At 34.5% G+C, this 13,041-nt stretch overlaps 1 protein-coding gene across 3 annotated transcripts in view; it reads left to right on the forward strand.

The window, feature by feature from the left end:
* The window catches only part of Ccdc171 (coiled-coil domain containing 171), a 397,216-nt gene that overhangs the window by 21,828 nt on the left and 362,347 nt on the right, over positions 1-13,041 (forward strand). For 2 of the 3 annotated variants that reach the window (XM_058586352.1, XM_046467410.2), the window contains exons 4-5: positions 2,277-2,451; positions 10,167-10,357. In XM_058586352.1, the coding sequence (XP_058442335.1) occupies positions 2,277-2,451; positions 10,167-10,357 (366 nt within the window). Of the gene's footprint in view, positions 1-2,276; positions 2,452-10,166; positions 10,358-12,346; positions 12,479-13,041 lie in introns of all 3 variants that reach the window. The other variant, XM_058586353.1, reaches the window with a different exon arrangement.

Consider the following 13,041-nt stretch of genomic DNA (forward strand, 5'->3'; position numbering starts at 1 on the left):
AAGTGTTGTCACTACTTCATTTCCCAAAGTCTTGTCTTCAACTTGCAGTTCATCCTAAATAGCTACACATTATCATTTAACTAATTGTAATCACACTGTATTCTGTGGATCCCACATCTACCTGCAAGGAGGTTTTCCCTTGTTAAGGCGCAAAGAGGTTAATTGCTCAGTGTCAGAAACCATCTTGAGACCATTTAGCTACCAAGAACAAGATTATTGGGTGTTCAACCATAAGAATAGAAACCATGCTAAGTCTTTCATCAAAGGGACTTACGTAGAGGGTGTTGCTTATGCAGGTACTAGGAGATCCGAAGAGACAAATAACAGTGTTATGGTAGCCTGGATGGTATCAACTTCCGCTCTGAAAGCTCATAGAAGCCAGAACTCTTAGAAGAGAGCAGGGAAGGGGTGGGGGGTACTATTCAGAAGGATTTGAACTCTTAGAAGACACAATGATTGAGGTAGATCTAGACAGGAAGAAGTATCTTGGTACTCAAGGGTCTCTCATTGGCTAAACATGTTGGGAAGCTGGTTATCAAAGAATCTTGGGAAATGTAGTTCCTATGACAGAGGACAAAGCTGGAGAAGATGGGTAGGAATCTGAGTGCGAACATGTAAATGGCCACCAAGAATGCCCAGTTGTTAATACCTTTATTAGGAGAAGAAATCAACAGGGAGGGATGGAATGAATCTGAAACAAATGTTGGAGTTACCTTGAACTTTTATAATTAATGTGGTTCTATGATTTTTTTTTTAACTATGAATGGATTTTTTAAAATTCTTATTTAATTGGTTCTTTATATGAGAAAAAATATAGCTTTAGTCACACTCTGCATATGAACGTGTATTAGTGGTAGTTTCTTGGTTTTTTTTTTATTTTTAAATTTGTTTTAATAGTACTAATTTCTGATCCTGTCCTTCAGAAATCCTTTTGTCTTTGTTTGGTAATTAGACAATTTATTTATTTATTTAAAAAGAATATTTATTTTTCAGTTTTGTGTGGACACAATGTCTTTATTTATTTATTTTTTATGTGGTGCTGAGGATATAACCCAGTGCCTCATGCATGCTAGGCGAGCACTTTACCACTGAGCCACAACCCTAGCCCCTAGACCATTTATTTTTAACCTGATGTTCTTATAAGGTGCCTTTCTGTAGTTTTTTTTTTTTTTATCTTCCACCATCTCTGTCCTACCAGCAGTAAATAATTTTGCTTTTCTTCTAACATATACCTTTCTACAACATTTATTCCCTTGAGTCAAGGCATTGTAACATTTGTTTTTGTATCTTTCACTATACTTGCCACATACCAAGTGTTTAATATTATTAATGAATCATTGATTAGCTCATATAGTTTTAGAGTGAGAAACGGCCTTATAGATTATCTAGTTCTAACCCTGACCTGTGTCTGTCATAGTACATCCTGGAAGATAACAAATTAAATATCAGTTTGATAACATTTTTGTAAAATTGGTACTTTTATTACTTTATGTTCTATCAATGATGTCATAGTCACGAGAAATAAAATAGACAGTATTTACTAAACTTAATATGATGCAGTGTGCTTCTGGATTACATTTAGGGAATAGAAAGAGTAGAGGAGAAAATATGTTTTTAACTGTTTACTGTGTGTCATGCATTTAAAAATTTTTTTTTTTAAGTATAACTATTTCTGATTAAAATGTGTTATTTCTTTAGTGGATTCTTTAAAATAAGAAACTTCATGAATATCATTTAGTAAGGTAGTGTTTCTTTTCTTCTGTTTCCAGAAACAGATTTATTAATTCTTTTTTTTTTAATTTTTTTTTTTTTAATTTTTTAGGTGTAGATGGACACAACATATGCCTTTTTATTTTATGTGGTGCTGAGGATCGAACCCGGGTCCCGCCCATGCTAGGCAAGTGCTCTACCGCTGAGTCACAATTCTGGCCCTTATTAATTCTTATCAGACCAATATCTTGGAACCAAGTTTCTCTAAGAATTTTATTTTATTTTTATTTTTTTATTTGTTGAGAGAGAGAGAGAGAGAGAGAGAGAGAGAGAGAGAGAGAGAGAGAGAATTTTAATATTTATTTTTTAGTTTTCGGCGGACACTACATCTTTGTTTGTATGTGGTGCTGAGGATCTAACCCAGGCTGCACGCATGCCAGGCGAGCACGCTACCACTTGAGCCACATCCCCAGCCCTCTCTAAGAATTTTAAATGTTTGAGTTCAGGTTCATAATTTTGCAGACATGTTTTAATATTGGTGCATGAACTCAGAAATCTGTTTTTAGCTGTTAAGCTGTGAGAGCCAGATTGCCAAGCTCCGGTCCGAGGTTGAAAAAGGAGAAGCATTGAGACAAAGTTTGGAATATGACCTCGCTGTCGCTAGACAGGAAGCTGGTCTTGGAAGACGGGCTGCTGAGGAAAGATTAGCTGAGGCACATAGGATCCAAGAAAAACTCTGTGGTAAGACTTTCTATTTCTTCCTGTGTTTAGGATTGTAACTTCATTCTATATCATTACTTACTTGAATATCCTCATGGGATCAGAGGTAGGATTTGATTTACCGATTGGTCTTTGGTGGAAGGACTTCATTGAGTGTATGTAAAATCTTCTGGAAGTTATGTGAATATTCATCTACATTATATTAATTTTTTAAAAATATTTTTTTAAAATTATAGATAGGAACAATAACTTTATTTAATTAATTTATTTTTATGTAGTGTTGAGGATTGAACCTAGGGCTGCAATCATGCTCATCAAGTGCTCTATCACTGAGCCAAAACCCCAGCCCAAGCTAATTTTTTTGTGGTGTTGGGGATTGAGTTTTGAGCCTTGCACATACTAGGCAAGTATTGTACCATTAAGTAACACCTCCAGTCCTAGGTAAATTTTTTTGTTGTTGTTACATTATATGGAAAAATAGGTTCAAAATTCTGTTAATCACTTTTAGAGCAACTTGCTTGTGAGTAGTTAGAATCACAGGGGAATTTTGTAGTCAGAATCACAGGGGAATTTTTCATTTTGTTTTAAGTATATATTCTTTTTTTTTTTTTTTTTAAATATTATAGGTTTATTTAAAACTTAATTCTCACCTTGAGTATGCATATATTCTAATCCACCTCATCACTTATAAACTGAATCAATTTCTAGTTTGAATTTATATATTCAAAAAAATACTGCAATCTGTATGTTTAAGAAACACTAATCATTAAATTTGGTGTTGTTAGGGGCTGGGGATATGGCTCAAGCTGTAGCGCGCTCGCCTGGCATGCGTGTGGCCCGGGTTCGATCCTTAGCACTACATACAAAGAAAAACAAAGATCTTGTGTCTGCCGAAAACTAAAAAATAAAAAAAATGAATATTAAATTTGGTGTTGTGGTGCATGCATACATCCCAGCAGCTCAGGAGACCTGTCTCAAAATAAAAATAAAAAGGGTTGGGAATATAGCCCAGTGGGAGAGCATCCCAGGGTTTAATCTCCTGCACTATGGAGGTTAAAAAAAAAAAAAAAAAGAAACACTAATCAATTTGGTTGATTATCTAGTTCTAATCTAGAGTGTGATACCTGGAAAAGAAGAAAAGTTATCTGTTATATTGTACTTGAACCTAACTAAAAACCTTTTTATTAAAAAAATTACACACACACACACACATATAGATTCACCTAGATAACTCTATAACTCATAACAAACATCAAGATCATGAAATAGAAAATTACCAAAAATGCTTTTATCAGGATAACTACTATCCTTAGTTTTAAATAGCATGGATTAATTTTGCTTCTTCTTTTTGTACTTTTTGAGAATGAAATCTTGTAGTATAATTCTTTTGTATCTTACTTCTGTCCTTCAACATTGTGTTTGGCAGATTCATCCATATTGTTGCATGAACTTGGTTTTGATGTTTAATGTTATACTGAGTATCATACTTAAACTTATCTATTCACTGTTGATGGGCATTTTGGGTAGCATCCAGTTTTTTGGCTATTAAGAATAATGTTGCTAGCTGGTTTGGTGGTGCATGCCTGTAATCCCAGCTACTTGGGAGGCAGAGGCAGGAGGCTTAAAGAACAACTAAGCAATCTAGCAAGATGCTGTCTTAAAAAACCAAACCAAACCCCCAAATTAAACAAAACAAAACAAAAAGCCCCCACATAATAATATTATCAAAATCATTCTTGTACACAGAAGCTTTAAGTAAAAATGGAATGTGAATTTGGAAGACTTGGTTGTTCTACTACTTTTTTACTGATATTTGAATGTAGCTTTTTTTTTTTTTTAACAGATACAACATTTTTTATTCCTTTATTTTATTTATTCATTTTAATGTGGTGCCGAGGATTGAACCCAGTACCTTGAATACACTAGGCAAGTGTTCTACCACTGAACCACAACCATAGCCTCTTGAATATAGCTTGTTTTAAGAATGAAATGAGAAAATAAGCTGCTTTGTTAACTGCATAGGGCTAAATATATGTTAAATTATAATTATCGTAGTGGTTAGTGTATATTTAGTGTAGTAACCAGTTGCATTTCATTATTCACATTTGTCAGAAGTATTTTTAATTATGTAGGGGAGGAAAATAATCTTTTTCTCACCCATTGCAAGTTTTATGGTTGACATCCTTAAAACAAAATGCAGATTAACATGAGAAAAATTTATTTAACAAAACTTTATGTGTCATAGGAACCTTCAGAAATGAAGATACAAAGACCAGGGAAAACTACTTTTATTCTAAGTCTGATGAAATAAATAGATAGCTGTGGAGAAACATAGTTAGACAAAAAGGGTGTGATCTAATGGTTATAAACTGAGGGGTGAGCACAGCAAGACTTGTAATAGCATTCCTTTCCTCTGGGCATAGGGCAGGATACCTGTCACAGAGGGTCTTATGACCTACTTTCAGGGGAGGCAACTCAGAGAGACATTTCTAGGTTTTATGCCTTGCTTTGGGGGATGGAGTAAAGGAGTGGAAGACATGAAGGCAGGAGAAGGCTGGAGAGACCTCTCTGCCTCCTAGACCCTCTTGTTTCCCTTAGCTCACAAATACTCAGAATACTAAGGTGCCATTCTTTGGGATATTGTGTCTGAGTTCTGACAATTACCTCTGGTATTTAGTAGCTATGTCACTACTTAAATTTTGGAATATAAGAATTAGAAAATAATAGATGTAAAATTTAGGCCTGCTGATGTAGCTCAGTGGTAGAGCACTTTCCTGGCATGTACAAGGCCCTGGGGTCAATCATCAGCATCACAAAAAAAAAAAAAAAAAAAAAAAAAGAAAAAGAAAAACAGTTAATGACTTTCGAGCTGGTGTGCCATGTACCTCTGTAATACAAGCTACTCTGGAGGTTAAGGCAGGAGGATTGCAAGTTCAAGGCCAGCCTGGGCAACTTAATGAGACCCTGACTCAAAGTAAAAAGAAAAGGATGGGGATGTAGCTGAATGGGAGAGTTACTTGCCTAGCATGTATCAGACTCTGTGTTCAGTCCCCAATATCACCAAAAAGAACAAAAAATTAATGATTTTCATTTAAGAGTCAGGAAATTGAAGTCCAGGGCAGATGGGAAATTACTTGCCTTAAGTCAAACAATTTCAACAGATACTTTATAGAGGAAGATGACAGAGTAGTCATTTATCACATGAAAAATACTTTATCTGAATCAGGGAACAGCAAATTAAAACCACAGTGGTTATTACTATATACCCATCAAATGGCTGTAATTGAAAAGACTGTGAATAGCACATGTTGATGAAGATGTGGAGCTCTTGTGCTTTCTTAGGGGAGTGTAGAATGGTGCAACCATTTTGAAAAAGAGCCTGGCAATTAAAAAAAATCATGCATTTATCCTATGACCCAGAAATTTCACTCTTTAGTATTTCCCAGTGAAAAAAGTATTTGTTCATAAAAGATTTATATTTTGTAGTAGTCAAAAATTGGAAAACAGCCCCAACAATGTCCACTGACTAGAAAATAGAGAGACAACTTACATTATATTTATACAATGAAATATTACTCTGTGATAAAAGTAATGAACTACTAATATGTGCAATAACATGAATTAATCCCCCAAAACATTATACTGTGTTAAAGAACTTTATACACATGAGGACATACTGTTTATGAAAGGAATGTTAGCCAGATACTGTGGTGTATGCCTGTAAACCCAGCAACTTAGGAAGGCTGAGGCAAGAGGTTTGCAAGTTTGAGACTAGCCTTAGGCAATTTAGGCCCTGAGCAACTTAGTGAAACCTTGTCTCAAAAAAAGAATAATAAAACAAAAAGGGGAGGGGACTGGTAATAATAATGAAGAAAGCTCACTAGTAAAACACCCCTGGTTTCAATACCCCTTTACCCTCCCCGCCAACAAAAGAACTTAAAAGATAAGAAAAAATATGAGCAATGGTTGCCTCTGGGGTGAGTTGATAGTGAGGGTTGACTGGAAAAAGATATGAGGGAACTCTTTGTGTTGAAGGAACTGTTCTATATATTTGCAAAATTTCTGCATGGTGTACTAATGAATTGTGCATTTCCAATACCATGCTACAATTGCGTATAAGGAATCAAAATGCATTCTGCTATCATATACACCTAATTAAAATAAATAAATTAATTAATAAAAAATAAATACAAATAATTAAGAAACTAATAAAAAGAATTGTACATTTCACTATTTATGCAAATTTCAACCACAGAAAAAGCAAAACTATATTACATTCTATTTAATGATATACATGGTCAATTATTTAGGAGTGAAATGTACTAATGTTTGTTTCTTGTATTGAAATGTGTAAAGAAATTTGATGGATAGATGAAAAGGATGCATGGATAGATGAATAAGTGGTTTGATAAAACAAAATATCAAAATGTTAAGAACTACAGAGTTTAGGTTTTGGATACATTGGTGTTTATCATATAATATTTCAAACTTTATGTTTTGGGTTTTAAAAGAATAAAGTATTGAGGATAGAGTGGGATATTAAAAAAGATATTCCTGTAATAATTGAGAGAATAGAAGATGTGACAAGAGAAAAAAATTTGGAAACTGGAAAGCAAATGGATAAGGAATAAGTGATTTAGCATACTTCACACATCAGAATCCTAATTCTGGGAGTGAAGAAAGCTGACACATAACTTCTTAGATAGTCAGAAGCCTCATGGTCTGAAAGCACCAGATACCTTTGAATTTGGAAAGGGAGTAATTATAGGAGATAAAATGAGGACTAGATGAAGGCTACTTGATACACAGTTAGATTTTCACAGCAGTTAGATTTCCTAAGAGCATTCCACTCTGGGAATGCACCCACTTCCTAGAGAAAGTCCAGAGGCTTAAGCTCTGGTAATGGTAAAATAGAGGGTCTTTTAACTGGCAAAAATAGGAAGGTAGCATATTCCTATTTTGAATATTGAAGAACCATTTCTTCTAGCTTCTTTTTTCTGCTGGCTTCCCCAAATTTTGGTACCGAGATTCCTATATTCCATGTTGAGATTTGCAAAATTTTTCTTCGGGTCACCTGACCAAGCCAAGAGGAAATACCTAAGATATTAATGTTGGGGTTACATGAACATGTGACCCAGCCAGATTTCTCCTTAAGTGGGCCATAGTTGTCAATTTCCATTCTCAAGCTCAGAATCTAGGTGGTGATGGCAGTGGTGGTGGCGGCTCAGGTTGTAGCTTAGTGGTAGGACACTTGCTTAGTGGTAGGGCACTTGCAAGGCCCTGGGTTTGATCCCCAGAACAGGGGAAAAAAAAATCGAGGTGGTGGGTATGTTGGAGTATATAATGTATTATACTAATAGTTCATTATTCTTAGAAGTAGACAACTGAGAATTACCAGATAGTTGAGGAAAGTCTTTAAATTGGAGAGAGGAAAAATCAACTTGGAAGAAACCAAAACTGTAGGAAAAAGAAATTTAACAAACAAGTAATATTAATGTCCTCAGAGAATATATTACATCCATGAGGCAAGAATCAGATGCTATAAAAAAAGAAAATTCTTAGAAATTAAACAAAAACTATAAACTTCTAGAGCTGGGCATGGTGGTGCATACTTATAATCTCAGCTACTTGAGAGGCTGAGATAGGAGGAACTCAAAAAGGCATGACTGGGAAATTTAGACACTGTCTCAAAATAGAAGATAACAAGCTCTGGGGTTATAGCTCAGTGGTAGAGTGCTCCTGGATTCAATTACCAGTACTGCAAAGAATATATTGAAAACATGAAAATAGAAATGAAAAATGTTAATAGGAGCATTAAAGATGAAGATAGGAGAAATATCTCAGAGTAAAACGACAGGCGGAAAAGTAGGACAGAAGAGACAAAAATTTAAGGACCAATTCAAATAATAAGAAACAGTGCAAGAAAGAGATAAGAGAAAAAACAGGGATAAATATCATCAATGAGATTGCTCAAGAAAACATCTCAGAACTAAAAATCTGGGTTGCCAGGTTGAAAGGGTCCATTAAATAATCACCACTGTAGAATGAAATAGACCCATTGAAGATGAAGTAGTATACAATTTCAGAAAAATAAAGAAAAAGAAGATCCTAAAATCTTTCAAAGAGAAAAGTAAAGTAGGCCTGTTGCAAAGGATAGGTATCAAAATGGCCCCAAACTTTTTACCTCCAACACTGGATGCTCAACCATGGGATAGTATCTTCTCTGAGACTGCAATAAAAGGAGAGGGAGATTTTTTACATATTATCTTTTTATACCTTTTATTCCTTTGAGGTTTGGATCTTTTGAACGGACCATTTAAAACACAAAGTCATTGCAGTAGCATACACCTGTAATCCTAGCAGCTCAGGAAGCTGAGGCAGGAGGATCACAAGTTCAAAACCAGCCTCAGCAATTTAGTGAGGTCCTAAGCAACTTAGTGAGACCCTGTCTCTAAATAAAATATTTAAAGAGCTTGGGATGTGGCTCAGTAGTTAAGTGCCCCTGGGCTCAATCCCTAGTACCAAAAACAAACAAACAAAGAACAACTCAAATATAATTTTAAAATCATACTACTAACATAACTGGCATTTTTGTTGTTGTTTAACAAAACAAGTGTGTTTGTATACATGTGTCCTTGTTTTTATCTTCATAGCAATTTAACATTTTTATTCTTACTGAGGGCTAGAGAGTCAGAGAGGTTTATTCTGATGGTAGGTGGTAGAGCCAGACCTGGAAACTTTTCCTTCTTTTCTAGATGCTAAAACACAGCAATGGTAGCATGTTGAGAAGTATTGTTTATTGTTGAGATAACAGGGTGAGAGATGAGTAGTGCATAAATTTGGAAGAGTAAAGAGCTTCAGTTCTAAAGGCTCGAGTAATGGTTCTCACCCTCTTTTGTGACAGTCTCATGTGTAAGATATGGCATAACCAGTCTGTTACCAATAGTCAAATACCAAAATTTATGATCTGTTGAGTCTTTTAAAAAAAAGTAGTGTTATACGTGACTTGGGAGACTGAGGCAGGAAGATTACGAGTTCAAAGCTAGCCTCAGCAAAAGTGAGGTGCTAAGCATCTCAGTGAAACCCTGTTTCTAAATAAATCCAAAATAGGGCTGGGGATGTGGCTCAGAGGTTGAGTACCTGTGAGTTCAATCCCTAGATATCCTCCCCGCAAAAAAAAAAAAAAAAAAAAATTACTGTGTCATGGTCTTTAAAATGTATTTTTTGATTTGTTTTCTTTTGGTACTGAAGATTGAACCCAGAGGTGTTTAACTACTGAGCCAGGTCCCCAGCCCTTTTTTATATTTTACTTAGAGATAAAGTCGCCTTGAGCTGCTTAGGACCTCTCTAAGTTGCTGAGGCTGGTTTTGAACTCACAATCCTTCCTCAGCCTCCTGAGCTGCTGGGTTTACAGGCGTGTGCCACATTGCCCAGCTTGATTTTTTTTTTTTCTTGAATAAGAGAAAAAGCAGTAGAATTGCTGGAGTATCTATTCTTGGGCATGCCTTTTTCATAACAAAGTCACCTTGAATCAAGGAGAAGAAGAGAGTGAGAAACTATTAATAGATTGGTTCAGGGGCAATAAGTTTTTCAAGAGTTTACTAAAGTGAAAGATTAAATGTTTTATCCTAAAATCATGCTGTAAATAGGATCAGCTCCAGTGCTTAGATTTGTAGACTCCTAATGACTTAATTCATGGTTATAAATATACCTACTGTTCTGTTATCTGTTAATAGCTCAGAATTCAGAACTTCAAGAAAAGGTAAATGAGATTGAGAAAGTATTTCAGAGTTCCCAGCAGAAATGGAAAGAAGAATGTAGAAGATTTGAACATGATTTGGAGGAAAGAGACAATATAATTCAAAATTGCAATACAGAATATGATTTACTTTTGAAGGAAAAAAGCAGACTTGAAAAAACTCTACAGGTAAAGTATTTTTTATGAAGTAATTTTTCTATATATGATATCCATTGAGATGTGATGTATATTGAAATTATCCTTAGGTTTCCTTCCTTTCTTCCATCTCTCTCCCTTTTTCTTTTTTAAATGCATTTTTGTTGCTCTTTCTTATAATATGCTTTAGCAATATTAATATGTATGCTATTTGTTTTGTGAAAAAGTTTGATATCCCTGATAAAAATTAAAAATAGCAAAACACTTATGCAGGCAAATTGCAAAATGATAAGAACCTAAAGCCTTTTTGGTCTAGCAACATGAAAATTTGGAATTTTAGAAATATGAGGCCAAGTCTTTTTTTTTTTTTTGTATGTTGTTGGGGATTGAACCCACCAGAGCCTTGTGCATGCAAGGCAAGCACTCTACCAACTGAACTATATCCCCTGCCCCTAGGTTTTGTTTTGAATATAAGATAAATGTAGAAAAATGTTGCTATGTTTGATTTAAACTTCAGTGTCTATATATAGCACATTCTACATACTTATGAAGTATAAAATATTTAACTTTTACTAAAATTATTGTGAGCCATTCTCTGATTTAAAAAAATTCCTTTTTATCCCTTAAAGTACAAGTGTAGTTTAAAGTTAGAGTTGTTAGCCACTTTTATGGTAGATTTTAAATTGTCCATATTTGTCATGTTTTTGAAGCAACAGTTAAAATTAGGAAAAAAAAAAAGCTCTATACAGATCACTGGTGTAAATTTTTCTTTTTAAATTCTGGAAATGTATCTTCACTAAAGATTAATTTTACAAAAATATTTACTAAAGGTAAAAGTTTTGGCACGAGGGTTCTCAGACATTGTCAGCAGGTCTACTTTTGATCCCTTTGTGTTGTAACCCTACTTTGTTTACTGCTGTGTTCCTAGATTCTGTAATCGTGCCTAGTCTATCCAAGGGCTCCATTAGTGTTAGAATGGTGGACGTGTAGGTGGTGGCTGGTACTACAAGTCCTTAGGTGGGTCTGTGTAATCCTCCGCATATAAAATGTATTGAAGCTATGGGGAAAGAGGGGTGATGGTGGCAGCATTTCTTACAATCAGCCTGCACCTCAAGATAAAAGATCTTGATATGATCTCTACAGCAACTTCAGAGAACTATGCTTTGAGTTTAGGCTATTGACTTTGAAACCATTTGCATGAGACCTTTGGGAGAATTTGGAGTCAAGTAGGAGTCACTGTGTGTAGGTGAATAGTGGGGAAAAACCCTCAACAGTCTTGTGATGGCTTACCATTAGTGAAAGTTTTGAGGGTAATAGTTATTGAATAGATCCATGTGGACATGGAGGCTTTCTCATATAAACCGTAGAGTTTTTCTATTCAATGGGGTTTTAGTTTTAAAGCTTATAGATTAGAAAATTGGTCTTCTCAGGGAACCTGTGTTTTATATCTTTAATGATTTGAACCAAATTAGATCTTGTAAATGTAGTATATCTAGGGAAATCCAAAAGGAAGCTTTTAAAAAATATTGTTTATCTGTAGAACTAGAAATTAGGGTCTAAACGTAACTTAAATTTTTAGCATTCAGGAATTTCCTTATCCTGATTCTTTGCACAAATTTCTTTCATTCTCTCCTTTTGGAAATACATTATTTTCTGTCATAGTTGTATATTAATTATTGGGGATAATTCAAATAACTTATTTCATTGGTTGAGATTTCCATATTAACTGGAATTTGTTTTTTTGCATTTTGTTTCAATCTCTGAAGTTAAAATTTTCAGAAAAATTCAGTCAAATATGTCTGCACATGAGTATATGTTATGTTACAAATAAGAATTCTAGCTTCTTACTCAGATTTATGTTCTAATGATCAAAATGATAGTTTTATTAGGATTTTTACATGAATTATGAGTTTTAACTGTTATATAGGTAAGGAAAGCCCTTCTGTACATTTAAACTGGGTTGAAGGATAAAAGATAACCTTTATTGATATAATAGTAAAGTAAGATTTTATTCATATAAAGGAAGCGTTGGAAAACCATCAGCAGGAGAAGAATGAGATGGAGTCTCATATCAGGGAGACAGCATTGGAGGAGTTTAGATTACAAGCAGAACAATGGGAAGCAGAAAGAAGAGAGTTACAATTTATAGTACAGGTATTTTAAAAATAATTCAGTTCCTTAGATGTCTTTTTAATGCTTATGATATTAAAAATTATATTAGGATAATTCACAAGCTCACTCAAGGGGAAAATAATTCCTAGCCTTTGATCTCTGGAAGGCCATGTTTCATTTGTAGTTAGGGCAAGTGTTACAAATAGAAGAGATTATTGGTAGAGTTGGGTGTCTTACATTGCATAAATTATGTGATTTTTAAGAAGGCCATATATGCATTTGGCATTTTGTTTTTCCAATTTAAGATGTGAGACTAAAGAAGTCTTAAATAGGGGGCTGGGTTGTGGCTCAGTGGTAGAGCACTTGCCTAGCGTGTGAGATGCCCTGGGTTCGATCCTCAGCACCACATAAAAATAAACAAATAAAAAAGTCTTAAATAGGATAAAGAAATAGACTAACTAGATTTTGAACACTAAAGGATCCTTACCAATTTTAGTGATGAAGTATAGTGATTTTTAAATTCTTTTTAAAAGGTACAAATTCTTAATTATCTTTTATTTTTCCTTCCCCTAAACACAAATCCCCAAGGCTTCAAATAGTCCAAT

The sequence above is a fragment of the Marmota monax genome, unplaced genomic scaffold, assembly GCF_021218885.2.
Source record: "Marmota monax isolate L192 unplaced genomic scaffold, Marmota_monax_Labrador192_F-V1.1 WCK01_AAM20220418_F8-fsc00033, whole genome shotgun sequence".
In the NCBI taxonomy this organism is placed as follows: domain Eukaryota; kingdom Metazoa; phylum Chordata; class Mammalia; order Rodentia; family Sciuridae; genus Marmota; species Marmota monax.